Below are 26,992 nucleotides of genomic sequence, written 5' to 3' on the forward strand. Positions count from 1 at the left end.
TACCCATAGGGATCACCAAAAAGGGTCTAACACCCAACCCTAAAGCTTAAAAGTACAAGGCTTAATCCAATAAGCACTTAACTCATGAGTCCAAGCCCCAAAACACATATATGACCTAATTAAGCTAGAAAATCATGTAAAGTTGCCAACATTAAGTTTGTGCATGCCTAAAAGAAGCTCTTAAGCTTAAAAAGGAACTTATTGCATGCATAGGTCCAATTCCTCAAATGAAGCTTACAACTTTAAGCATAAGAAGGCCAAGACAAACTCAGATTTGAAATGACAAGTCCTTAAAATGACCAAATTTCTCCAACCACCCAAAAAGGACCAAAACATGGAATACAGAGATCTAAAAAACATGATACCTCAAGGAGATTGCCACAAGTGGTGAGATTCTAGATCTAAAACCTTCCTTCCAAGATACACACCTTCAACCTCCTAAACTCCTTCAAACGAGCACAAGAATCCAGTCAAAACTTCAAAAACACCACCAAGAAAGCTCAAAACTCGATTTAGGGTTTCATATAACAAGGGAGGCTGGTAAGGAGGCTGGTTAAGGGGACTTAAGGCCTTTAAATAGGGTGCAACATCCTAAAAATTGGGGTTTCCTTCCCAGCTGTCAACACGCTGTGTTGAGGCACCTCAACATGCCCTGTGGGCTCATTAAAATTCATGGCCAAGGACATCTCGACACACCATGTTAAGGCTCCTAGTTGCTGCAAACCACAAAGGTTGTTCGTGTAATTTACTCTTCTTTTAATTAGAGTTATTCGACATTTGGATAAAAACAAAATGTCCAATTCAACAATTTGGATTGGACATTGGTTCATATATTTAGATTTTTGGATTGGTTTTCAACAAAATCAAATTATTATTTTATCTTTCAGATTTAGGTCTATAAAGCACAACTGAATACTCCAAAAAAAAAAAAGCAGAACTATTTATTATTTATTAATCCATATTTTTAATTTTCAATCTATATTTTTAATTGATTATTAATTTACTAAACCAAATAAATTTCATTGATGTTTATTTTTTTTCAATAGTTTTTTAACTATAAAATATTAAATTAAAATTGTTTTTCTTTGTATATGTCTGTAAATTTTAATTTACAAATAAACTGTATGTTTTTTATATAGTGTTGACCAAGGTTGTTAAAATCGCTTGACAGTAGCTCGCCACTCGACATGGTTAATGGATTAATCAATCTTGGCGGGGATTAATTGTGGATATAGATTGCTAATAAAATATTACAATTAATCAAAGATTAATATATGTTAAGAAAAACAAGTACTTCAAAATTAGAAAACACGAAAATTTCTAATTTGCAAATTTAAAAAGATGAAAATATGAATATTTTGGTTTACTTAATTCTGAAAATTTGAAAATTTTGGAGTAAAAAAAAGTTTATTTTTTGAACTTTTTTTTTTTCACTTTTGTTAACCGATTAATCCCGCTAGACCGATTAATCCTGCCAAACTGATTAATCCCTAATTTTCGTTAAGCACCCTTAATTCTCGTCAGTTGGAGAATTCCAAGCGATTAATCCACGATTAATCCCGATTTCCACAACCTTGGTTTTAACTAATATTCAATTTATATATTTTAAAAAACATTTCAGTTCTTAAAAACCTAATTGTAAAATAGATGTAAGTGCATTGTAATTTGGTTAATTTGGATATGATTTGAATTTACTTTTAGATTATTCGTATGAGGAATTGACAGAAATGTCCTACGAAGTTTGTAGGATTGGTTGATTCAGTCCCTAAAGTTTTTGCCGGGTTTTATGGGTCCCTAAACTAGGATACGACCTGCTCTTTTAGTCCCGGTCAATCTGTAATAGCCGGTTCACCATGCGACAATGACCATTTAGACAAAAAAAAAAACTCACATTGTGCCCCTATTAAGGAAATTCGGGGAACACATGCTAGTCTCACCTTCATCTCCATCCAATACCACCCTTATTCCACATTCCTCACAACCTCCTCCGTTAACCCGTCGCCCTACCTTAACTAACTGCTCATCAACATTTTATTCAACCATTACAGCCACCATAACCCACCTTAATAACCATCAAATCAATATCATAACAGTTCAATCCAACCACCCTTATTCCTCCCCTTTGTCTCGTGAAATCAGCCACCACCGGAGCACCCATAACCCACAAAAACTACCAGTCACCCACCATAACCAATCACCTGCAAATTGAAGAAAAATAAGATTAACTCTCGTTTTCTATGTGAACCTCATCAAACCCACACATCCTTCTAACCTCGCATCCATCAAACCTCCAACTCAGAGGGAGAATGAGAGGTAGCTTGTGCGATTTTGAACAGAAAAGAAGGAAGGAAGGGGTCAATTCCTTGAATAACTAAAATGGAATCAAAGAAAAGAGTGGAATGGGGCTGCGATTGAAAATCGATTAGAAGGAGAAGAGAGATGTGATCTTCAGTGAGTGTGTGTGACGATCGAGGGTGAAGACGGAAAGAAGAGAAACGATTAATTTCTGGTACGGATTGAGTGTGAATCGTCTTTATGAAGAGCTAATAAAATCGATTTTGTTGCGGGATGCCCGTACACACGAAGACACACAAGAAATCGAATGGGTTACTATCTTTCATTCTTCTCCCAAATCACTTTGATCTTGTGGCATAAACATTTGATCCCCAAACTTATTTTTTTGGCTTTATATGGATACAATGTGGGTTTTTTATTATCTAAATTGTCAGGTTAACAGAGACTAAAAGAACAAGTCGTATCTTACACTACTAGAAACTTGACCTTTAGCAACAGAATCAACTACAGATTCTATCCGTAGCTAATCAACGACGACTTACCAAGGGATCAACGATGGAATGCACAAAAATTTTGACTAACATACTTTAGAGAGGCATTAACAAGGGATCATCGATTGACTGTTAATAATATCTAGACAAAACCATTTCATCGTTAATCCATCTCAGATTAAAACCTTTAGCGAGGGAATAACGATGGACTGCTAAAAACGCTCGCAGAAAATTGACGCCTCATTTTTTCATTCCCCACTTCTCTTCTTTTCTGGTTCCTTGGTTTATTTTCATACCCACATATATATTTCCCAAAGCCCTAATTGGCCTTATGTCGACTCAAATCCCTCTCACATCCTCTTTGGCTTCCCTATCGATTCGTCTCCATTCCTCATTGACTCATTGTTTCCCTGCCAGCGCCGTTCAATCCTCTATTGTCTCTTCAGATCTCTTAGTATAACTACTCAGCAATCTCCAACCGAAGAGGAAGGAGAGTTGACTCTCAAATCCGTTCGAGTCATGTTTCCGATCATGGAAACTAGGAAAAATCTGACCACAACTAATCACCTCCGTCATTTGGAGTCAATGGCGACTCGCTCATCGGGTGCTGACAAGATAGCAAAGCTGAATGTCGTGATACTCGGTGAGTCTCTTGCATCCGAGGAGGACGATCTTGTATTTCCCGGTCACGTTTTCTCCCAACAGGCACACGTACCCTCTCCTCAAAAGGTATCATCCTCAAAATTGATCAATAGCAGATCATCTGCATATATTGTTTCATTTCGTTGGAAAAATAGAGTCGGTGTCGAGTCAAATACATAAGTTCTTGCTAAAGGCGATACTCTAGTTTTGATTATTGAGAAAGGATTGATGGCTACATAAACATATAGATCTGTTATTTCAATGAGGATATATTTTGACCTAACAAGAACAAAGAGGACAAAATTCCTATTTTAATTTGAAGTCTTCTACTTTGGATTTTCAAAATACGAAGTGAACTTTAATCACAAGAAGGAAACATGACCTATTTGCTGTTCTTTTTAATAAACATTTTCATCATATAATCGATGATTTGGGGCATCATTTCAGTACTTGGAGTTGGAGATGTACAACATATCAATTAAATATCCTGGTGGCTTTTGGTATGATATTGCGCATCAGAATTCTATTGGAAAGAGAAATGGGGTCAATAGGTTTACTTAGAGGATCTTGATGTTACAAATGGGAACATCAAACTTGAGGTAAGCAATACTTTTATCTTTCTGACATCTGCCTCTTTCATCTTGTATCACACACCTAATTAGCCATTGGCCATTCCTATCTATCTACTCGGTGGTTCAAGGGTGGCATCACCAACATCTGTTATAATTGCTTGGATAAAAACATAGAGTCTGGAATTGCGATAAAATTGCAGATGTTTGGGGCTAACTGCAAACATGGCCCTTCTCAGGCAGATGTTTGGGGAATTGAAGAAAACCCTAGTTATGGCCCTTCTCAGTTCTAAAAGAATTTCATAAAGCTCGACGCCTTTTAGCTGAAAGAGAGACAGCTTACACTCCTTTTGTTCCTCAAGCTGTTCTTCCTTCAAGGTAAATGTCCAATTCACATATAGAACTAAAATGAATTAACTTTGTGAATTAACAGATTGTTATGGTTGTATTTGCAGTTATGCAGCCAGTGAAATTGATATAAGCTCAGACAAAAACTCATAACAACGTGCACTTCTTGTGAAATCTAGAAGGTGAGGTGTTGTTGTTCTTCCGTTTTTACCTTTTTATGGCCATGTCATCATTATTTTTATAATTTCTTTCTTTGTGTTGTGTAGACAGGAGGTATTGTTATTGGACAATGAGATTGCGTTTAATGGCGATTATTGAGGAAAGAGAAATACAGAATCAAATTGGGGAAATAAATGAGATTTTTAAAGATCTTGCTGTTATGGTTCATGAAAAACGAGCCATGATTGGTAAGTAGCTTGAAAGTACAGTGTTGAAATGAAAAAAAACATAAGTGCAATGCTATATTAAGGAAAGTAAATTACATGATGTTTGTTTTTTCAGATGATATCGGGTCAAATATTGAGAATTCTCATGCTACAACTGCATAAGCAAGAATCCAACTTTCAGAAAGTATATTTATTGGTTAGTTTATGTTATTTGTTATTGTGTTGATGAGGGTTTTAATTTTAAATATTTGTCGTTTGATCCTATGTTGTGATAGCTCATCAAAGGTTACTGAAGCTGTTCGTTCTCGTTGTCTTAATGTGCAAATAAGTGCACCAAAGAAGACCAGGTCAGTATTTGCAGTTTCACTTTTAGTAGGGATGAATAACTGATAGATTATACATAGGAATATTAATAGGGATTTATGCCGAACTTTGTTTTTTTATTCAGATTGTTAGGGTTCTGGAATTTATTGGCAAAAAGGAGTTAAGATCAGTCTTGCACTTTTTCTTGTGGTTTCTTGTGTCCAGCAGTTATGATCAGTTAAGACCTTCTCAGTGGTCCATAATGGTCTATAAAAATGTTCAAAGATCAAATCCAAAAAGAGAAATTTCTGAAGACTAATATGCAAACATGGTATTTTCTTTCACCAACATGTTTTTTATATATTTTTTTGGTCGGAATCGAAATTCAATTCCATTCTAGTCTTGTATTTAGTTTAGCTTCAAATGAGTAGACAATAATGTCCTTCATCAACAGAAAATCATGTTTCCAACAAATACCATGTCTTATTCCCTTGCAGGAAAAAGTAAGTAGAACTTGGTTCGCTTAATTCCATGGGGTTTAACGGGAATCAGAATCCAATTCCATTATGGTCCATTCGGATGCAATGCAAGATATGAAGCAATGGGGAATATGTATGTGGAAACTCAAAATATGAGACAAAATGGAGATTATGGTACATTATACTTAGAAATAAAAATCAATAAATAATAAACTTTGATATTTGATGATTTTGATCATTTTGGTAAACATTGATATTTGATGTTTTTGGATGTTTTGTTAAATTTTGATATTTGATTTTAGTATTTTAATGTTAGTGTTTGGTTTTGGATTGTATAGTTATATGATTCCTTTGGTATTAATTTGTTATTGTTTAATTTGGATTGTATAATTTTTTGATGTTTTTAGTATTTCTTTTGTTTTAGATTTGTAATAAAAAAAATTAATACTATATATTTGCGAGGGATCAGCTACGGAAACAAAAAAAAAAATCACATCTAAATTTTGCTAGTGATTAGCGACGGACATATGAAAAGACATATATAGAGGTTTGCAACGGATTAGCGACGAAATATTTTTGTTGCTGATGTCCTGAATAACGGTAGTAAGGGACCAATTTGCGATGGATATTCCGTTGCAAAAGTCGTCGCAAGGAAAAACAAGTCCATCGCTAAATCTCTAGCTAAGTCATTAGCCACGTTATATTTGGCTATGGAGTAAGTCTATCACAGATCCATCGCAAAAGACCTTTAGTGACGGAATAGCGACGGATTTATCTGTCGCAAAAGCCTTGTTTCTAATAGTGTTAGTTTATGGATACATTAAGCCCGACAAAAACTTTAGGGACTGAATCGAACAAGCCTAAAAACTTTAGAGGACATTTGTGTCATTTCCCCTATTCATTCCCTTATTTTAAAAACAAAAAAAAAAAAAAAAAAATTTAATTCATGGGATGAAATTGGAGCCATAAAAACGCCCCTACACTTTTAATATGTATCAGGTACAATATGGGCACACGCATGTGTAAGAAAAGATTGTGTGAAAGAAATGTGTACTTTTTTACTAGTTGATAGATAATCGAATTCACCTAATTGTAATTTGTGTATATGTAAATACTTTATATGTGCCACTTTAATTGATTTATTTGAATGATTTCTTGTTATTGTTTGTTGTATTAATTTGCTAATTTTTCCGGCAGCAAGGAACACATTAACCCCCCCCCCCCCCCCCCCCCCCCCCCACCCCCATTTATTTATTTCGATATAACAGGTAATGTTAATTACGTATTGTCAGCTTTTCAAGTTTTCTAGTAGGTAGTTTTGAAACTATGTTTTTTCTAACAATTTGATCAAATAAAGTAGTGTGTTATATTAAATACTGGGACCTAGTCCTTACGACAAAGGAAAGGTTTTGAAAGGACAGATGGATATGATCTCTTTGATAGCACTCTAAAGTTGCATTTGAACAACGGTTGGTGATGCAATAGAATGAGTTGTTGACTCTGCCAAAATCATCCTTAGACATCAACCTATATATATATGTTCAGATATCATAGCAGGGTTCATGCTGTAGCAACAGCTTTCATAATCTTCAACGAAAGACAGACACAAAGATATGGGTGGAATTTTCTTGTCATTGTTAGCAATAACTTCACTGCTTCCTTTGTATACAATTGGTGGAACTACCAGGAGCTATGAGTTTAACGTATGTCTCATTACATATGATGCTTATCATTTTAATTTGTAGTCCAACAAGTTGATCTATTTTTTCATGCAGATCGAGCTGCAAAACGTGACACGACTGTGCCACACAAAAAGCATGGTTACGGTCAATGGAAAATTTCCAGGTCCACGTATTGTCGCTCGAGAGGGTGATCGGCTTCTTATAAAAGTTACTAACCATGTCTCCAGTAACATTACAATCCATTGGTATAATTAAGAGCTGTACATTTTGTATTTTCTAACGCTCTATAACGTATTATTATTACTTTAAATACAATCTCATCGTACTATATATGATTCTGATGCATGCATGCTATATACACAGGCATGGTATTAGACAACTTCGGAGTGGATGGGCCGATGGGCCAGCATACATAACTCAATGCCCCATACAAACTGGCCAGAGTTATGTGTACAACTACACTGTTATTGGACAAAGAGGAACATTGTTTTGGCATGCACATATATCATGGTTACGAGCAAGTGTTTATGGTCCTCTCATCATTCTGCCAAAGCTTAATGTCCCCTACCCTTTTACCAAGCCCTATAAAGAAGTTCCCATCATCTTTGGTAAAACTACGTACATATATACTTTGTTGAATCTTTTAATCTCTAAGCTTGTAGCTATGTTGTACTTAATTACATCAGTTTTGCATGCATGAGAGTAATTACAATTTTGTATGTCTACAGGAGAGTGGTTCAATACTGATCCAGAGGCTATAATTTCGGAAGCAACACAAACCGGTGGGGGTCCAAATGTTTCCGATGCCTATACCTTCAATGGGCTTCCCGGACCTTTGTACAATTGCTCTGCTAAAGGTACCGTATTTCTAGCCTTTGTTACATACGTACGTACGTACACCCCTGGAATACATATTTATATATAGAATACGTGTATACATATGTATTGAAAGAAACCATGACTGAATGAGAATGCTCATGAAATCTGCAGACACATTCAAGCTGAAGGTAAAAACCGGGAAGACGTACCTCCTTCGACTGATCAACGCAGCACTCAATGATGAACTCTTTTTTAGCATAGCAAACCACACCCTCACCGTTGTTGAGGCTGATGCCATTTATGTAAAACCTTTCAAAACTGAAACGCTTATACTAGCTCCTGGTCAAACCACCAACGTCCTCCTTAAAACCAAATCCAAATTTCCCGGTGCCAACTTTCTCATGTCTGCTAGACCATATGTAACGGGTCAAGGAACCTTTGACAATTCCGCAGTTGCTGGTATTCTCGAATATGAGTCACCTGTTCCGATGAAAAATCTTCCACTCTTTACACCAACATTACCATCTTTAAATGACACTTCATTCGTGTCAAAGTTTTCAAATAGACTTCGAAGCTTGGCAAACTCTAAATTTCCTGCTAATGTCCCACAGAAGATCGACAAACATTTATTTTTCACAGTAGGACTTGGGACGGCCCCTTGTGCGCAAAATAGAACTTGCCAAGGACCGAACGGGGCTAGATTCGCTGCATCCATAAATAATGTGTCATTCGTACAACCAAGTGTTGCCCTTCTCCAGTCCCACTTCTTTAATAAATCGAAGGGTGTTTATAGTCCTTATTTCCCTATCAACCCAGTGCATTGGTTTAATTATACCGGAACTCCTCCAAATAACACCTTTGTGAACAATGGTACAAAACTCATGGTTCTTCCTTTCAATACTAGTGTGGAGTTGGTCATGCAAGATACCAGCATTCTTGGTGCCGAAAGCCACCCTCTTCATCTCCATGGCTTCAATTTCTTTGTTGTTGGTCAAGGGTTTGGAAACTACGATCCTAAGAAGGACCCTAAGAACTTCAATCTTGTGGACCCTATCGAAAGAAACACGGTTGGTGTGCCTTCTGGTGGGTGGGTTGCTATACGATTTCTAGCGGACAACCCAGGTTTGTTACTCATGCATGTAATTTCAGTTTGGTTTCTTGTGGTGCATATATGATTTATTTTAGTTTGTCATTGATATATTCTTCTTCTTATATATTGTCCAGGGGTATGGTTCATGCATTGCCATTTGGAAGTTCATACCGGTTGGGGTTTGAAGATGGCATGGCTCGTCTTGGATGGAGAACTACCTAACCAAAAGCTCTTACCTCCACCGGCTGATCTTCCAAAATGTTAAAGCTTCCTTTGCTCGGAACATTTCAATCAATTTTTTTCAACAATTCAAGTTTGAGGGATGTGAATATATTGTTTTTCTACAACTTAACATCGGAATGTGTTATAGTGAGTGATTGACTAAATTCATGTGAGGAGGTACATCATTGAATAAAATCTAACAATTTCTTGCGTATGAATTGATTGTTTTTTCATCTTGGGTTGATAAGAATATAAAAGTAGAGTTACAAATGTTATTCTAAGCATTTTGGACACCAGAAAATCTATGCAAAACATTTCGTTCACTACTACTACATCCATAATGATCATATGACTTGGCTAGAATGAAGTACATTACATCACAACCGTGCCAAATGCAAAGTCGACGAATAGGAGCCCATTATAAAACCACCGCATTTGTTAAAACCTACATGACACATTGCTTCTAGTAGAACCGTTTTCGATAAGGTGTAATTAAGTGACAACAATAACTATCGACGTCTGGTAAAAATTAAATTACACGGTTCCACCTAGAAATGTTAACCAATACCAAGTTATATAACCTTTTGTACTTTCAAAGATTCCGATAACTAATTAACTAAGGTGATGCTAAGTTAGCAACATACAACCCGTCATATATGTAAAAGAGGCACATGCACAAAAAATACTATAATTTGTTAACGACAAGAAGAAACAAATATAATTAACTATTACAAAATATATATCATGCATAGCCATAAAAGGAGAGTATTGTTTCAATAGTATGACACTTATGTTTTCCATATTATATTATCCTTAAATATGCTATTTGACATTGTGGTATTAGAGACGGATAATTCCCTCTGAAATACGCCTCGAATGACCAACGCCATGAGGAAAAAGAGTCGTTGGTAACCTATGTCCGTGCTTAGTGGTGAAGAAATTAGCAAAGGACCTTTTTTTTGGCCTCAGTAGTCACTTTTAGCGGCAAATTATCATTTCGCAAATTGTTCATGATATATTTGCTCTTTCTCGAATCTCTGTCGCTAATGTAATATTGATGAAGGTCTAAAAATCCATCATTTATATGCATTATGACCAATTCTTTTGTTTCTAATTGGTGCCCTTATTATAGTTAGCCACACTATACTAGGTCTTAAATTTATCATTATTCTATAACCAAAATTCACAAATGAAAATCGAATTTCATTTTCCAAAACCTAATCAAATATTAATATTCGGTTTCAAAACCTTAGTATTCAACTTTCAAAACCAAAACACTAATATCCATGTACTAAAATAAAGATTCATATTTTATTTCAAAGTATCGAACCCATATCATAAAAGCCAAAATGTGAAAGTCTAATATGTTGGAAAACCTTTGCTTTATGCAACAATAATTAAAAAACGAGTACAGGAGAAGGAGGACAAGAGATACATTTTGGGGTAATTTTCTTTGTATTCCATCCAATTAAAAAACTTCAACTTACATATCTTTAAATACTAGAGAAAACTCCTAAAAGAAAGGACCGCTACCACCACTAATTGGATAATCTATTTGACTCCTAAAAGGGCTTATGACTAAGTCAAAATACCAACAAATTAAGAAGAGATACTGATCAAGTCTTTTGCTACAAGTTTTGGATCAACTGACGTGTAAACAAACACGATTAACCAAACAATCACCCCTTAATCGATGTTTGTTCACTTTTTTCATACACAACAACTATCTCGTCAAAACAGCCTTCACCTTAAACCATCTCAACTTTTCAGGGGCAATCGACCACCACATTTATAGCCTTTGTTCACCGTCGACCTACCAACTACTTCACCTGCAAAGCTCGTCGACAACACCTGCTTTAACCAACAACATCTGAATACTGAGATCCACCTGCTCTCATCATCACCGAACCCGACACAATCTAGTTGTAACTTCTTCCGGCCACCTGCTTTACCAAGGCAACAACCACCATGATTTTTGATCTTTCCCGAACACATGGACTCCGTCTCGGTTACATCTAAAGTCTTCTACCACCCGACTGTTGTTTGTCACCACACATAATTCGTTCGCGCATAGCACTTCTGTGACACAAGAGCATTATTCCACCGATAAAGAAAACAAAGCCACCCGCTTCTACCTTTTTCTTTCCTGCGCCAAAATAATTGATGCAACGCCACCTGTGTTGAAGTCTTTACCTCTTTTTTTCTTTCGCACACCGGTAAATCTCTCCCTTTTCCGATGACTACACAAAACTTGCCACCAAATTTACCTTTGAATTCCATACTTCCCTTTGATCACGTCTATAGACAGCATGTGTTCATCACCAATCACCCCTTTTTTCTCGAATGATGCTTCCTGTCTCCCCATGACTACGGCCGACCCGAAACATACATTGTTTATGATTTTTCTGTCCAAAACTAGTTGCCAACCCACTGCTTCTGCTGCCCTCAGTTCCTGCAGTCAAAGGCTCCTCCCTCATTCGGAAGTCGACTCTTAAACCGGCCCTCTTCAACCTTCGCTATGATACCAAGTGTTGGAAAACCTTTGCTTCTTGCAACCATAATAATAAAAAAAGTGCATGAGAAGAACAAGAGATACGTTTTGGGGAAATTTTCTTTGTATACCATCTAATTAAAAAACTACAACTTACATATCTTTAAATACTACAAAAAACTCCTAAAAAAAGGTCCACTGCTACTACTAGTCGGATAATCTATTTGACTACTAAAAAGACTTATGACTAAATCAAAATACCAACAAATTAGGAAGAGATGATGAGACTTTTGCTAGAAGTTTTGGAATCACTAACCCGTAAACAAACACGATTAACCCAACATAGTCAAGGTGGGCATGTTAGTGCATTTGGTAAACTTTAGTATTTCATTAGATATCTTAGAGATTTTTTGAATTGTGGCGTTAGTTTCATCACGTTTAGCCATAAGTTCATCCTTTATTTATACATGTTATGCTTTAAGTACTTTATTCATCTCCTTACAAATGCGATCAATGACAACCTACAATTATGAAAAAAAAGACTATGAACAATTAATATATGTTCAACTTAACATAAAATAGCAACATGTTTTAACTTTGAAGAAAAAATGTTTCAGACCAATTTAAAAGAAGCTTTAAACTTAATGTAGCAATTTAGAACCCATTTATAAAAAACTCTAGACCAATTTAGAACCCATTTATAAAATAAGCCCTAGACCAATTTAGAACACATTTATAAAGTCTTGAATACCAACTATGGAATTGGATTTCACTAGAAGTATTCATGATTAGGCATCATTAAGTTGAGATTTTTTGGCTTGGAGTTAGACCTAAAACTCAACTGTAGATATCCCTTTCTTTTAAGTTTTAGCTGTTCTACTCCAAGCTTATTTAACCAAAATGAACTACTTTCACCTATCCAGTACAAAGATTTTCACCATTCCTATAAATCCAATGGATTTCTTCCTATAAATCCCAAGCCTTATTTTATAATTGAACAGTTTTATATATTGAATACAACTAATGGACTGGATTTGAAAAGAAGTATTAATGAGTGGGCATAAGTAAGTTGGCATAGTTTGAGAAATATCATATCTTTACTTAATACAAGTAATAAAGCTTATTTCTAAAAACATAAATAGATGTTCCATAATAGTATGATGGTTCACCTGATTTTTTGATACTATACATATTTCTAAAAACATAAAATATTTATAATCAAAAAGACTAATAACTCACCCACTGTATGTAATGCCCCGTTCTAAGAGTGGTTATTTATGGTGCCCCGAGATCAAAGAGTAAGGGCGTTTCGGTCTTTCATAGGTATTGGGTTTTATTCGAAAAGGTTTCGGGTCGGGGTGTGTCACTAGAAGCGTAGGGCTTCTCACCACCTTTTCGTGGATATAAAGTTCGTCGGAAACAGACTTAAAATCAAGGAGCTATGGCACTTTGAAGGTATTATCACTTATGGCACTTATTAGAAAGAGTTGGCAAAGAAAGGCCATGCATGCATGGAACACGCGTGGGTACGCCCAACGTAGGCTGGGTTACGCCCAGCGTAAGGGAGTTAATGAAACGCGGGATCCCTTAACGTACGCCCAGTGTACGTCTATCATCTAGAAACCCTAATTTTAGGGCCAGCCACTATATAAGGAACATTATGGTTCCAATCCCAGCCTCCATATTTGACATCTTACCACCTAAGTAGCCGTTCTTCTTCCATTTTTGTGGGTATTTGCCCTTGAAGTGCTTGGTTTGGCAAAGGAGAGCCTAGAAGAAGAAAGAGGAAGTTGTCAAAGAAGGAGTGCGGTGGCTGGAGATCGTAGATCTGGAAAGGCATCATCTTCTGGAGCTATTTTGGTCACACCCCAAAACCAGAACGGCGGAAACGTCCTGGGGTGGATGACGTCATGTCAAGTATCACAACACATGCATTATAGTAATCAAAGTACAACAAAACATTGCATTAATAGTAATAGTTTTACATGGTTTACATATCAATACATAAAAGTAATACAAGTAATAATATAAGCACAGCTTGGTACTAAGCTATCTTCATCAACAGCTCCGGAAATGTACCTGTCTAAAGCTGACCTGAGAATACAAGTTATTTGAAAAGCGAGTATCAGCATTTTTACAGATGCTGGTGAGTTCATAAGTATTTAGTGGCATTTTATCCAAATAACTTAATAAAAGTGGCAGTTTCAGTGTATCCATTACATTAGTGTCTTTTCTAGAAAATCCTATATTTTCTTTAATAAAAGCAGTCTTCTACCAAGACTGGATGGAGTTATGTGGTAAAAGTAGTTTTCCCTTAATCGCTATCATTATCAAAATACAGAATTCGATTATTATACGGGTCTCACAACTAGTAATTATAATATCTATGTATAAATGACATGGCCTATACGCCGCCACGCCATCATGCCAACAAAGCGTCGTTAGCATGGAAACCGGCCAAATTTTGGTTTGTTCCTCTAATTAACATGTGAAATACGTACAATTTTAAAAATCTACTCCGTGCGGGCACACATGCACAAAAATTCTAATAATCAAATCGAAAAAAAAAAATACACACACACAAAGTTCGTTGTGTGTCTTTTCTCCTATGTACAATGCAGGCACATGCATGTTAAAGAAAAGATTGTTTGAAAGGAACAGGTACTATTTTACTAGCCTATATAATCAAATTCACCTGATCGTAATTGTAATTTTTTATGTGTATGTATTACATTAATTGATTTATTTGAGTTATTTATGTTAGTATTTGTTGTATTTGCTATTTTCTCCTGAAGTAATTAGCAACAACGAAAAAATCTGTGGCTTCCTCCATCCCCGAAAATAATGGATAAAACATATATTGTTAATTATGAATTTTCAACTTTTCAAGTTTTCTAGTAGGTGGTTTTAAAACTAGGTTTATTTTTAAGAATTTGACTAGATAAAGTATTATGTTATATTCAATTAAGATTGGGACCTAGTCCTTACGACGAAGGAAAGGTTTTGAAAGGACAGATGGATATGATCTCTTTGATAGCACTCTAAAGTTGCATTTGAACAACGGTTGGTGATGCAATAGAATGAGTTGTTGACTCTGCCAAAATCATCCTTAGACATCAACCTATATATATGTTCAGATATCATAGCAGGGTTCATGCTGTAGCAACAGCTTTCATAATCTTCAACGAAAGACAGACACAAAGATATGGGTGGAATTTTCTTGTCATTGTTAGCAATAACTTCACTGCTTCCTTTGTATACAATTGGTGGAACTACCAGGAGCTATGAGTTTAACGTATGTCTCATTACATATGATGCTTATCATTTTAATTTGTAGTCCAACAAGTTGATCTATTTTTTCATGCAGATCGAGCTGCAAAACGTGACACGACTGTGCCACACAAAAAGCATGGTTACGGTCAATGGAAAATTTCCAGGTCCACGTATTGTCGCTCGAGAGGGTGATCGGCTTCTTATAAAAGTTACTAACCATGTCTCCAGTAACATTACAATCCATTGGTATAATTAAGAGCTGTACATTTTGTATTTTCTAACGCTCTATAACGTATTATTATTACTTTAAATACAATCTCATCGTACTATATATGATTCTGATGCATGCATGCTATATACACAGGCATGGTATTAGACAACTTCGGAGTGGATGGGCCGATGGGCCAGCATACATAACTCAATGCCCCATACAAACTGGCCAGAGTTATGTGTACAACTACACTGTTATTGGACAAAGAGGAACATTGTTTTGGCATGCACATATATCATGGTTACGAGCAAGTGTTTATGGTCCTCTCATCATTCTGCCAAAGCTTAATGTCCCCTACCCTTTTACCAAGCCCTATAAAGAAGTTCCCATCATCTTTGGTAAAACTACGTACATATATACTTTGTTGAATCTTTTAATCTCTAAGCTTGTAGCTATGTTGTACTTAATTACATCAGTTTTGCATGCATGAGAGTAATTACAATTTTGTATGTCTACAGGAGAGTGGTTCAATACTGATCCAGAGGCTATAATTTCGCAAGCAACACAAACCGGTGGGGGTCCAAATGTTTCCGATGCCTATACCTTCAATGGGCTTCCCGGACCTTTGTACAATTGCTCTGCTAAAGGTACCGTATTTCTAGCCTTTGTTACATACGTACGTACGTACACCCCTGGAATACATATTTATATATAGAATACGTGTATACATATGTATTGAAAGAAACCATGACTGAATGAGAATGCTCATGAAATCTGCAGACACATTCAAGCTGAAGGTAAAAACCGGGAAGACATACCTCCTTCGACTGATCAACGCAGCACTCAATGATGAACTCTTTTTTAGCATAGCAAACCACACCCTCACCGTTGTTGAGGCTGATGCCATTTATGTAAAACCTTTCAAAACTGAAACGCTTATACTAGCTCCTGGTCAAACCACCAACGTCCTCCTTAAAACCAAATCCAAATTTCCCGGTGCCAACTTTCTCATGTCTGCTAGACCATATGTAACGGGTCAAGGAACCTTTGACAATTCCGCAGTTGCTGGTATTCTCGAATATGAGTCACCTGTTCCGATGAAAAATCTTCCACTCTTTACACCAACATTACCATCTTTAAATGACACTTCATTCGTGTCAAAGTTTTCAAATAGACTTCGAAGCTTGGCAAACTCTAAATTTCCTGCTAATGTCCCACAGAAGATCGACAAACATTTATTTTTCACAGTAGGACTTGGGACGGCCCCTTGTGCGCAAAATAGAACTTGCCAAGGACCGAACGGGGCTAGATTCGCTGCATCCATAAATAATGTGTCATTCGTACAACCAAGTGTTGCCCTTCTCCAGTCCCACTTCTTTAATAAATCGAAGGGTGTTTATAGTCCTTATTTCCCTATCAACCCAGTGCATTGGTTTAATTATACCGGAACTCCTCCAAATAACACCTTTGTGAGCAATGGTACAAAACTCATGGTTCTTCCTTTCAATACTAGTGTGGAGTTGGTCATGCAAGATACCAGCATTCTTGGTGCCGAAAGCCACCCTCTTCATCTCCATGGCTTCAATTTCTTTGTTGTTGGTCAAGGGTTTGGAAACTACGATCCTAAGAAGGACCCTAAGAACTTCAATCTTGTGGACCCTATCGAAAGAAACACGGTTGGTGTGCCTTCTGGTGGGTGGGTTGCTATACGATTTCTAGCGGACAACCCAGGTTTGTTACTCATGCATGTAATTTCAGTTTGGTTTCTTGTGGTGCATATATGATTTATTTTAGTTTGTCATTGATATATTCTTCTTCTTATATATTGTCCAGGGGTATGGTTCATGCATTGCCATTTGGAAGTTCATACCGGTTGGGGTTTGAAGATGGCATGGCTCGTCTTGGATGGAGAACTACCTAACCAAAAGCTCTTACCTCCACCGGCTGATCTTCCAAAATGTTAAAGCTTCCTTTGCTCGGAACATTTCAATCAATTTTTTTCAACAATTCAAGTTTGAGGGATGTGAATATATTGTTTTTCTACAACTTAACATCGGAATGTGTTATAGTGAGTGATTGACTAAATTCATGTGAGGAGGTACATCATTGAATAAAATCTAACAATTTCTTGCGTATGAATTGATTGTTTTTTCATCTTGGGTTGATAAGAATATAAAAGTAGAGTTACAAATGTTATTCTAAGCATTTTGGACACCAGAAAATCTATGCAAAACATTTCGTTCACTACTACTACATCCATAATGATCATATGACTTGGCTAGAATGAAGTACATTACATCACAACCGTGCCAAATGCAAAGTCGACGAATAGGAGCCCATTATAAAACCACCGCATTTGTTAAAACCTACATGACACATTGCTTCTAGTAGAACCGTTTTCGATAAGGTGTAATTAAGTGACAACAATAACTATCGATGTCTGGTAAAAATTAAATTACACGGTTCCACCTAGAAATGTTAACCAATACCAAGTTATATAACCTTTTGTACTTTCAAAGATTCCGATAACTAATTAACTAAGGTGATGCTAAGTTAGCAACATACAACCCGTCATATATGTAAAAGAGGCACATGCACAAAAAATACTATAATTTGTTAACGACAAGAAGAAACAAATATAATTAACTATTACAAAATATATATCATGCATAGCCATAAAAGGAGAGTATTGTTTCAATAGTATGACACTTATGTTTTCCATATTATATTATCCTTAAATATGCTATTTGACATTGTGGTATTAGAGACGGATAATTCCCTCTGAAATACGCCTCGAATGACCAACGCCATGAGGAAAAAGAGTCGTTGGTAACCTATGTCCGTGCTTAGTGGTGAAGAAATTAGCAAAGGACCTTTTTTTTGGCCTCAGTAGTCACTTTTAGCGGCAAATTATCATTTCGCAAATTGTTCATGATATATTTGCTCTTTCTCGAATCTCTGTCGCTAATGTAATATTGATGAAGGTCTAAAAATCCATCATTTATATGCATTATGACCAATTCTTTTGTTTCTAATTGGTGCCCTTATTATAGTTAGCCACACTATACTAGGTCTTAAATTTATCATTATTCTATAACCAAAATTCACAAATGAAAATCGAATTTCATTTTCCAAAACCTAATCAAATATTAATATTCGGTTTCAAAACCTTAGTATTCAACTTTCAAAACCAAAACACTAATATCCATGTACTAAAATAAAGATTCATATTTTATTTCAAAGTATCGAACCCATATCATAAAAGCCAAAATGTGAAAGTCTAATATGTTGGAAAACCTTTGCTTTATGCAACAATAATTAAAAAACGAGTACAGGAGAAGGAGGACAAGAGATACATTTTGGGGTAATTTTCTTTGTATTCCATCCAATTAAAAAACTTCAACTTACATATCTTTAAATACTAGAGAAAACTCCTAAAAGAAAGGACCGCTACCACCACTAATTGGATAATCTATTTGACTCCTAAAAGGGCTTATGACTAAGTCAAAATACCAACAAATTAAGAAGAGATACTGATCAAGTCTTTTGCTACAAGTTTTGGATCAACTGACGTGTAAACAAACACGATTAACCAAACAATCACCCCTTAATCGATGTTTGTTCACTTTTTTCATACACAACAACTATCTCGTCAAAACAGCCTTCACCTTAAACCATCTCAACTTTTCAGGGGCAATCGACCACCACATTTATAGCCTTTGTTCACCGTCGACCTACCAACTACTTCACCTGCAAAGCTCGTCGACAACACCTGCTTTAACCAACAACATCTGAATACTGAGATCCACCTGCTCTCATCATCACCGAACCCGACACAATCTAGTTGTAACTTCTTCCGGCCACCTGCTTTACCAAGGCAACAACCACCATGATTTTTGATCTTTCCCGAACACATGGACTCCGTCTCGGTTACATCTAAAGTCTTCTACCACCCGACTGTTGTTTGTCACCACACATAATTCGTTCGCGCATAGCACTTCTGTGACACAAGAGCATTATTCCACCGATAAAGAAAACAAAGCCACCCGCTTCTACCTTTTTCTTTCCTGCGCCAAAATAATTGATGCAACGTCACCTGTGTTGAAGTCTTTACCTCTTTTTTTCTTTCGCACACCGGTAAATCTCTCCTTTTTCCGATGACTACACAAAACTTGCCACCAAATTTACCTTTGATTTCCATACTTCCCTTTGATCACGTCTATAGACAGCATGTTTTCATCACCAGTCACCCCTTTTTTCTCGAATGATGCTTCCTGTCTCCCCATGACTACGGCCGACCCGAAACATACATTGTTTATGATTTTTCTGTCCAAAACTAGTTGCCAACCCACTGCTTCTGCTGCTCTCAGTTCCTGCAGTCAAAGGCTCCTCCCTCATTCGGAAGTTGACTCTCAAACCGGCCCTCTTCAACCTTCGCTATGATACCAAGTGTTGGAAAACCTTTGCTTCTTGCAACCATAATAATATAAAAAAAGTGCATGAGAAGAACAAGAGATACGTTTTGGGGAAATTTTCTTTGTATACCATCTAATTAAAAAACTACAACTTACATATCTTTAAATACTACAAAAAACTCCTAAAAAAAAGGTCCACTGCTACTACTAGTCGGATAATCTATTTGACTACTAAAAAGACTTATGACTAAATCAAAATACCAACAAATTAGGAAGAGATGACGAGACTTTTGCTAGAAGTTTTGGAACCACTAACCCGTAAACAAACACGATTAACCCAACATAGTCAAGGTGGGCATGTTAGTGCATTTGGTAAACTTTAGTATTTCATTAGATATCTTAGAGATTTTTTGAATTGTGGCGTTAGTTTCATCACGTTTAGCCATAAGTTCATCCTTTATTTATACATGTTATGCTTTAAGTACTTTATTCATCTCCTTACAAATGCGATCAATGACAACCTACAATTATGAAAAAAAAGACTATGAACAATTAATATATGTTCAACTTAACATAAAATAGCAACATGTTTTAACTTTGAAGAAAAAATGTTTCAGACCAATTTAAAAGAAGCTTTAAACTTAATGTAGCAATTTAGAACCCATTTATAAAAAACTCTAGACCAATTTAGAACCCATTTATAAAATAAGCCCTAGACCAATTTAGAACACATTTATAAAATCTTGAATACCAACTATGGAATTGGATTTCACTAGAAGTATTCATGATTAGGCATCATTAAGTTGAGATTTTTTGGCTTGGAGTTAGACCTAAAACTCAACTGTAGATATCCCTTTCTTTTAAGTTTTAGCTGTTCTACTCCAAGCTTATTTAACCAAAATGAACTACTTTCACCTATCCAGTACAAAGATTTTCACCATTCCTATAAATCCAATGGATTTCTTCCTATAAATCCCAAGCCTTATTTTATAATTGAACAGTTTTATATATTGAATACAACTAATGGACTGGATTTGAAAAGAAGTATTAATGAGTGGGCATAAGTAAGTTGGCATAGTTTGAGAAATATCATATCTTTACTTAATACAAGTAATAAAGCTTATTTCTAAAAACATAAATAGATGTTCCATAATAGTATGATGGTTCACCTGATTTTTTGATACTATACATATTTCTAAAAACATAAAATATTTATAATCAAAAAGACTAATAACTCACCCACTGTATGTAATGCCCCGTTCTAAGAGTGGTTATTTATGGTGCCCCGAGATCAAAGAGTAAGGGCGTTTCGGTCTTTCATAGGTATTGGGTTTTATTCGAAAAGGTTTCGGGTCGGGGTGTGTCACTAGAAGCGTAGGGCTTCTCACCACCTTTTCGTGGATATAAAGTTCGTCGGAAACAGACTTAAAATCAAGGAGCTATGGCACTTTGAAGGTATTATCACTTATGGCACTTATTAGAAAGAGTTGGCAAAGAAAGGCCATGCATGCATGGAACACGCGTGGGTACGCCCAACGTAGGCTGGGTTACGCCCAGCGTAAGGGAGTTAATGAAACGCGGGATCCCTTAACGTACGCCCAGTGTACGTCTATCATCTAGAAACCCTAATTTTAGGGCCAGCCACTATATAAGGAACATTATGGTTCCAATCCCAGCCTCCATATTTGACATCTTACCACCTAAGTAGCCCTTCTTCTTCCATTTTTGTGGGTATTTGCCCTTGAAGTGCTTGGTTTGGCAAAGGAGAGCCTAGAAGAAGAAAGAGGAAGTTGTCAAAGAAGGAGTGCGGTGGCTGGAGATCGTAGATCTGGAAAGGCATCATCTTCTGGAGCTATTTTGGTCACACCCCAAAACCAGAACGGCGGAAACGTCCTGGGGTGGATGACGTCATGTCAAGTATCACAACACATGCATTATAGTAATCAAAGTACAACAAAACATTGCATTAATAGTAATAGTTTTACATGGTTTACATATCAATACATAAAAGTAATACAAGTGATAATATAAGCACAGCTTGGTACTAAGCTATCTTCATCAACAGCTCCGGAAATGTACCTGTCTAAAGCTGACCTGAGAATACAAGTTATTTGAAAAGCGAGTATCAGCATTTTTACAGATGCTGGTGAGTTCATAAGTATTTAGTGGCATTTTATCCAAATAACTTAATAAAAGTGGCAGTTTCAGTGTATCCATTACATTAGTGTCTTTTCTAGAAAATCCTATATTTTCTTTAATAAAAGCAGTCTTCTACCAAGACTGGATGGAGTTATGTGGTAAAAGTAGTTTTCCCTTAATCGCTATCATTATCAAAATACAGAATTCGATTATTATACGGGTCTCACAACTAGTAATTATAATATCTATGTATAAATGACATGGCCTATACGCCGCCACGCCATCATGCCAACAAAGCGTCGTTAGCATGGAAACCGGCCAAATTTTGGTTTGTTCCTCTAATTAACATGTGAAATACGTACAATTTTAAAAATCTACTCCGTGCGGGCACACATGCACAAAAATTCTAATAATCAAATCGAAAAAAAAAAAATACACACACACAAAGTTCGTTGTGTGTCTTTTTCTCCTATGTACAATGCAGGCACATGCATGTTAAAGAAAAGATTGTTTGAAAGGAACAGGTACTATTTTACTAGCCTATATAATCAAATTCACCTGATCGTAATTGTAATTTTTTATGTGTATGTATTACATTAATTGATTTATTTGAGTTATTTATGTTAGTATTTGTTGTATTTGCTATTTTCTCCTGAAGTAATTAGCAACAACGAAAAAATCTGTGGCTTCCTCCATCCCCGAAAATAATGGATAAAACATATATTGTTAATTATGAATTTTCAACTTTTCAAGTTTTCTAGTAGGTGGTTTTAAAACTAGGTTTATTTTTAAGAATTTGACTAGATAAAGTATTATGTTATATTCAATTAAGATTGGGACCTAGTCCTTACGACGAAGGAAAGGTTTTGAAAGGACAGATGGATATGATCTCTTTGATAGCACTCTAAAGTTGCATTTGAACAACGGTTGGTGATGCAATAGAATGAGTTGTTGACTCTGCCAAAATCATCCTTAGACATCAACCTATATATATGTTCAGATATCATAGCAGGGTTCATGCTGTAGCAACAGCTTTCATAATCTTCAACGAAAGACAGACACAAAGATATGGGTGGAATTTTCTTGTCATTGTTAGCAATAACTTCACTGCTTCCTTTGTATACAATTGGTGGAACTACCAGGAGCTATGAGTTTAACGTATGTCTCATTACATATGATGCTTATCATTTTAATTTGTAGTCCAACAAGTTGATCTATTTTTTCATGCAGATCGAGCTGCAAAACGTGACACGACTGTGCCACACAAAAAGCATGGTTACGGTCAATGGAAAATTTCCAGGTCCACGTATTGTCGCTCGAGAGGGTGATCGGCTTCTTATAAAAGTTACTAACCATGTCTCCAGTAACATTACAATCCATTGGTATAATTAAGAGCTGTACATTTTGTATTTTCTAACGCTCTATAACGTATTATTATTACTTTAAATACAATCTCATCGTACTATATATGATTCTGATGCATGCATGCTATATACACAGGCATGGTATTAGACAACTTCGGAGTGGATGGGCCGATGGGCCAGCATACATAACTCAATGCCCCATACAAACTGGCCAGAGTTATGTGTACAACTACACTGTTATTGGACAAAGAGGAACATTGTTTTGGCATGCACATATATCATGGTTACGAGCAAGTGTTTATGGTCCTCTCATCATTCTGCCAAAGCTTAATGTCCCCTACCCTTTTACCAAGCCCTATAAAGAAGTTCCCATCATCTTTGGTAAAACTACGTACATATATACTTTGTTGAATCTTTTAATCTCTAAGCTTGTAGCTATGTTGTACTTAATTACATCAGTTTTGCATGCATGAGAGTAATTACAATTTTGTATGTCTACAGGAGAGTGGTTCAATACTGATCCAGAGGCTATAATTTCGCAAGCAACACAAACCGGTGGGGGTCCAAATGTTTCCGATGCCTATACCTTCAATGGGCTTCCCGGACCTTTGTACAATTGCTCTGCTAAAGGTACCGTATTTCTAGCCTTTGTTACATACGTACGTACGTACACCCCTGGAATACATATTTATATATAGAATACGTGTATACATATGTATTGAAAGAAACCATGACTGAATGAGAATGCTCATGAAATCTGCAGACACATTCAAGCTGAAGGTAAAAACCGGGAAGACGTACCTCCTTCGACTGATCAACGCAGCACTCAATGATGAACTCTTTTTTAGCATAGCAAACCACACCCTCACCGTTGTTGAGGCTGATGCCATTTATGTAAAACCTTTCAAAACTGAAACGCTTATACTAGCTCCTGGTCAAACCACCAACGTCCTCCTTAAAACCAAATCCAAATTTCCCGGTGCCAACTTTCTCATGTCTGCTAGACCATATGTAACGGGTCAAGGAACCTTTGACAATTCCGCAGTTGCTGGTATTCTCGAATATGAGTCACCTGTTCCGATGAAAAATCTTCCACTCTTTACACCAACATTACCATCTTTAAATGACACTTCATTCGTGTCAAAGTTTTCAAATAGACTTCGAAGCTTGGCAAACTCTAAATTTCCTGCTAATGTCCCACAGAAGATCGACAAACATTTATTTTTCACAGTAGGACTTGGGACGGCCCCTTGTGCGCAAAATAGAACTTGCCAAGGACCGAACGGGGCTAGATTCGCTGCATCCATAAATAATGTGTCATTCGTACAACCAAGTGTTGCCCTTCTCCAGTCCCACTTCTTTAATAAATCGAAGGGTGTTTATAGTCCTTATTTCCCTATCAACCCAGTGCATTGGTTTAATTATACCGGAACTCCTCCAAATAACACCTTTGTGAGCAATGGTACAAAACTCATGGTTCTTCCTTTCAATACTAGTGTGGAGTTGGTCATGCAAGATACCAGCATTCTTGGTGCCGAAAGCCACCCTCTTCATCTCCATGGCTTCAATTTCTTTGTTGTTGGTCAAGGGTTTGGAAACTACGATCCTAAGAAGGACCCTAAGAACTTCAATCTTGTGGACCCTATCGAAAGAAACACGGTTGGTGTGCCTTCTGGTGGGTGGGTTGCTATACGATTTCTAGCGGACAACCCAGGTTTGTTACTCATGCATGTAATTTCAGTTTGGTTTCTTGTGGTGCATATATGATTTATTTTAGTTTTTCATTGATATATTCTTCTTCTTATATATTGTCCAGGGGTATGGTTCATGCATTGCCATTTGGAAGTTCATACCGGTTGGGGTTTGAAGATGGCATGGCTCGTCTTGGATGGAGAACTACCTAACCAAAAGCTCTTACCTCCACCGGCTGATCTTCCAAAATGTTAAAGCTTCCTTTGCTCGGAACATTTCAATCAATTTTTTTCAACAATTCAAGTTTGAGGGATGTGAATATATTGTTTTTCTACAACTTAACATCGGAATGTGTTATAGTGAGTGATTGACTAAATTCATGTGAGGAGGTACATCATTGAATAAAATCTAACAATTTCTTGTGTATGAATTGATTGTTTTTTCATCTTGGGTTGATAAGAATATAAAAGTAGAGTTACAAATGTTATTCTAAGCATTTTGGACACCAGAAAATCTATGCAAAACATTTCGTTCACTACTACTACATCCATAATGATCATATGACTTGGCTAGAATGAAGTACATTACATCACAACCGTGCCAAATGCAAAGTCGACGAATAGGAGCCCATTATAAAACCACCGCATTTGTTAAAACCTACATGACACATTGCTTCTAGTAGAACCGTTTTCGATAAGGTGTAATTAAGTGACAACAATAACTATCGACGTCTGGTAAAAATTAAATTACACGGTTCCACCTAGAAATGTTAACCAATACCAAGTTATATAACCTTTTGTACGTTCAAAGATTCCGATAACTAATTAACTAAGGTGATGCTAAGTTAGCAACATACAACCCGTCATATATGTAAAAGAGGCACATGCACAAAAAATACTATAATTTGTTAACGACAAGAAGAAACAAATATAATTAACTATTACAAAATATATATCATGCATAGCCATAAAAGGAGAGTATTGTTTCAATAGTATGACACTTATGTTTTCCATATTATATTATCCTTAAATATGCTATTTGACATTGTGGTATTAGAGACGGATAATTCCCTCTGAAATACGCCTCGAATGACCAACGCCATGAGGAAAAAGAGTCGTTGGTAACCTATGTCCGTGCTTAGTGGTGAAGAAATTAGCAAAGGACCTTTTTTTTGGCCTCAGTAGTCACTTTTAGCGGCAAATTATCATTTCGCAAATTGTTCATGATATATTTGCTCTTTCTCGAATCTCTGTCGCTAATGTAATATTGATGAAGGTCTAAAAATCCATCATTTATATGCATTATGACCAATTCTTTTGTTTCTAATTGGTGCCCTTATTATAGTTAGCCACACTATACTAGGTCTTAAATTTATCATTATTCTATAACCAAAATTCACAAATGAAAATCGAATTTCATTTTCCAAAACCTAATCAAATATTAATATTCGGTTTCAAAACCTTAGTATTCAACTTTCAAAACCAAAACACTAATATCCATGTACTAAAATAAAGATTCATATTTTATTTCAAAGTATCGAACCCATATCATAAAAGCCAAAATGTGAAAGTCTAATATGTTGGAAAACCTTTGCTTTATGCAACAATAATTAAAAAACGAGTACAGGAGAAGGAGGACAAGAGATACATTTTGGGGTAATTTTCTTTGTATTCCATCCAATTAAAAAACTTCAACTTACATATCTTTAAATACTAGAGAAAACTCCTAAAAGAAAGGACCGCTACCACCACTAATTGGATAATCTATTTGACTCCTAAAAGGGCTTATGACTAAGTCAAAATACCAACAAATTAAGAAGAGATACTGATCAAGTCTTTTGCTACAAGTTTTGGATCAACTGACGTGTAAACAAACACGATTAACCAAACAATCACCCCTTAATCGATGTTTGTTCACTTTTTTCATACACAACAACTATCTCGTCAAAACAGCCTTCACCTTAAACCATCTCAACTTTTCAGGGGCAATCGACCACCACATTTATAGCCTTTGTTCACCGTCGACCTACCAACTACTTCACCTGCAAATCTCGTCGACAACACCTGCTTTAACCAACAACA

General features: G+C 36.2%; 3 protein-coding genes and 1 long non-coding RNA gene across 8 annotated transcripts; all 4 read left to right on the forward strand.

Annotated features, from left to right (window-relative positions):
- Positions 1-2,918: 2,918 nt before the first annotated feature.
- LOC145053290 (uncharacterized) lies at positions 2,919-5,917 on the forward strand. 5 transcript variants are annotated; one of them, XR_013684427.1, is made up of 9 exons: positions 2,919-3,515; positions 3,876-4,027; positions 4,129-4,375; positions 4,453-4,527; positions 4,612-4,752; positions 4,847-4,927; positions 5,007-5,078; positions 5,180-5,365; positions 5,532-5,917. It is a non-coding gene; the product is annotated as an uncharacterized LOC145053290 (long non-coding RNA). The 5 variants fall into 5 exon arrangements; XR_013684428.1 differs by having other exon boundaries at positions 4,847-4,915; XR_013684424.1 differs by having other exon boundaries at positions 4,847-5,078; positions 5,532-5,916.
- A 1,160-nt stretch (positions 5,918-7,077) lies between these two features.
- LOC145053291 (laccase-17-like) lies at positions 7,078-9,540 on the forward strand. The gene is made up of 6 exons (XM_079001305.1): positions 7,078-7,216; positions 7,289-7,440; positions 7,559-7,803; positions 7,924-8,052; positions 8,186-9,136; positions 9,239-9,540. The coding sequence occupies exons 1-6, from the start codon at positions 7,127-7,129 to the stop codon at positions 9,367-9,369; spliced, it is 1,698 nt and encodes a 565-aa protein (XP_078857431.1). The 5' UTR covers positions 7,078-7,126; the 3' UTR covers positions 9,370-9,540.
- Positions 9,541-14,961: 5,421 nt separating this feature from the next.
- Positions 14,962-17,436, forward strand: LOC145053292 (laccase-17-like). Its single transcript, XM_079001306.1, has 6 exons — positions 14,962-15,112; positions 15,185-15,336; positions 15,455-15,699; positions 15,820-15,948; positions 16,082-17,032; positions 17,135-17,436. The coding sequence occupies exons 1-6, from the start codon at positions 15,023-15,025 to the stop codon at positions 17,263-17,265; spliced, it is 1,698 nt and encodes a 565-aa protein (XP_078857432.1). The 5' UTR covers positions 14,962-15,022; the 3' UTR covers positions 17,266-17,436.
- A 5,426-nt stretch (positions 17,437-22,862) lies between these two features.
- On the forward strand, positions 22,863-25,337 carry LOC145053293 (laccase-17-like). Its single transcript, XM_079001307.1, has 6 exons — positions 22,863-23,013; positions 23,086-23,237; positions 23,356-23,600; positions 23,721-23,849; positions 23,983-24,933; positions 25,036-25,337. The coding sequence occupies exons 1-6, from the start codon at positions 22,924-22,926 to the stop codon at positions 25,164-25,166; spliced, it is 1,698 nt and encodes a 565-aa protein (XP_078857433.1). The 5' UTR covers positions 22,863-22,923; the 3' UTR covers positions 25,167-25,337.
- Positions 25,338-26,992: the final 1,655 nt, after the last annotated feature.

Source organism: Lactuca serriola, chromosome 5 (genome assembly GCF_051521515.1).
Source record: "Lactuca serriola cultivar US96UC23 chromosome 5, Lser_US96UC23_V15, whole genome shotgun sequence".
Lineage (NCBI taxonomy): Eukaryota > Viridiplantae > Streptophyta > Magnoliopsida > Asterales > Asteraceae > Lactuca > Lactuca serriola.

Bases quoted from the DNA above. Each gene is read 5' to 3' on its own strand.
- LOC145053291 (XM_079001305.1), top strand. From the start codon at position 7,127: ATGGGTGGAATTTTCTTGTCATTGTTAGCAATAACTTCACTGCTTCCT. The intron at 8,053-8,185 runs GTACCGTATTTC...TGAAATCTGCAG, and splicing joins GTACAATTGCTCTGCTAAAG to ACACATTCAAGCTGAAGGTA. The intron at 9,137-9,238 runs GTTTGTTACTCA...TATATTGTCCAG, and splicing joins ATTTCTAGCGGACAACCCAG to GGGTATGGTTCATGCATTGC.
- LOC145053292 (XM_079001306.1), top strand. From the start codon at position 15,023: ATGGGTGGAATTTTCTTGTCATTGTTAGCAATAACTTCACTGCTTCCT. The intron at 15,337-15,454 runs GTATAATTAAGA...CTATATACACAG, and splicing joins AGTAACATTACAATCCATTG to GCATGGTATTAGACAACTTC. The intron at 15,949-16,081 runs GTACCGTATTTC...TGAAATCTGCAG, and splicing joins GTACAATTGCTCTGCTAAAG to ACACATTCAAGCTGAAGGTA.
- LOC145053293 (XM_079001307.1), top strand. From the start codon at position 22,924: ATGGGTGGAATTTTCTTGTCATTGTTAGCAATAACTTCACTGCTTCCT. The intron at 23,238-23,355 runs GTATAATTAAGA...CTATATACACAG, and splicing joins AGTAACATTACAATCCATTG to GCATGGTATTAGACAACTTC. The intron at 23,601-23,720 runs GTAAAACTACGT...GTATGTCTACAG, and splicing joins AGAAGTTCCCATCATCTTTG to GAGAGTGGTTCAATACTGAT.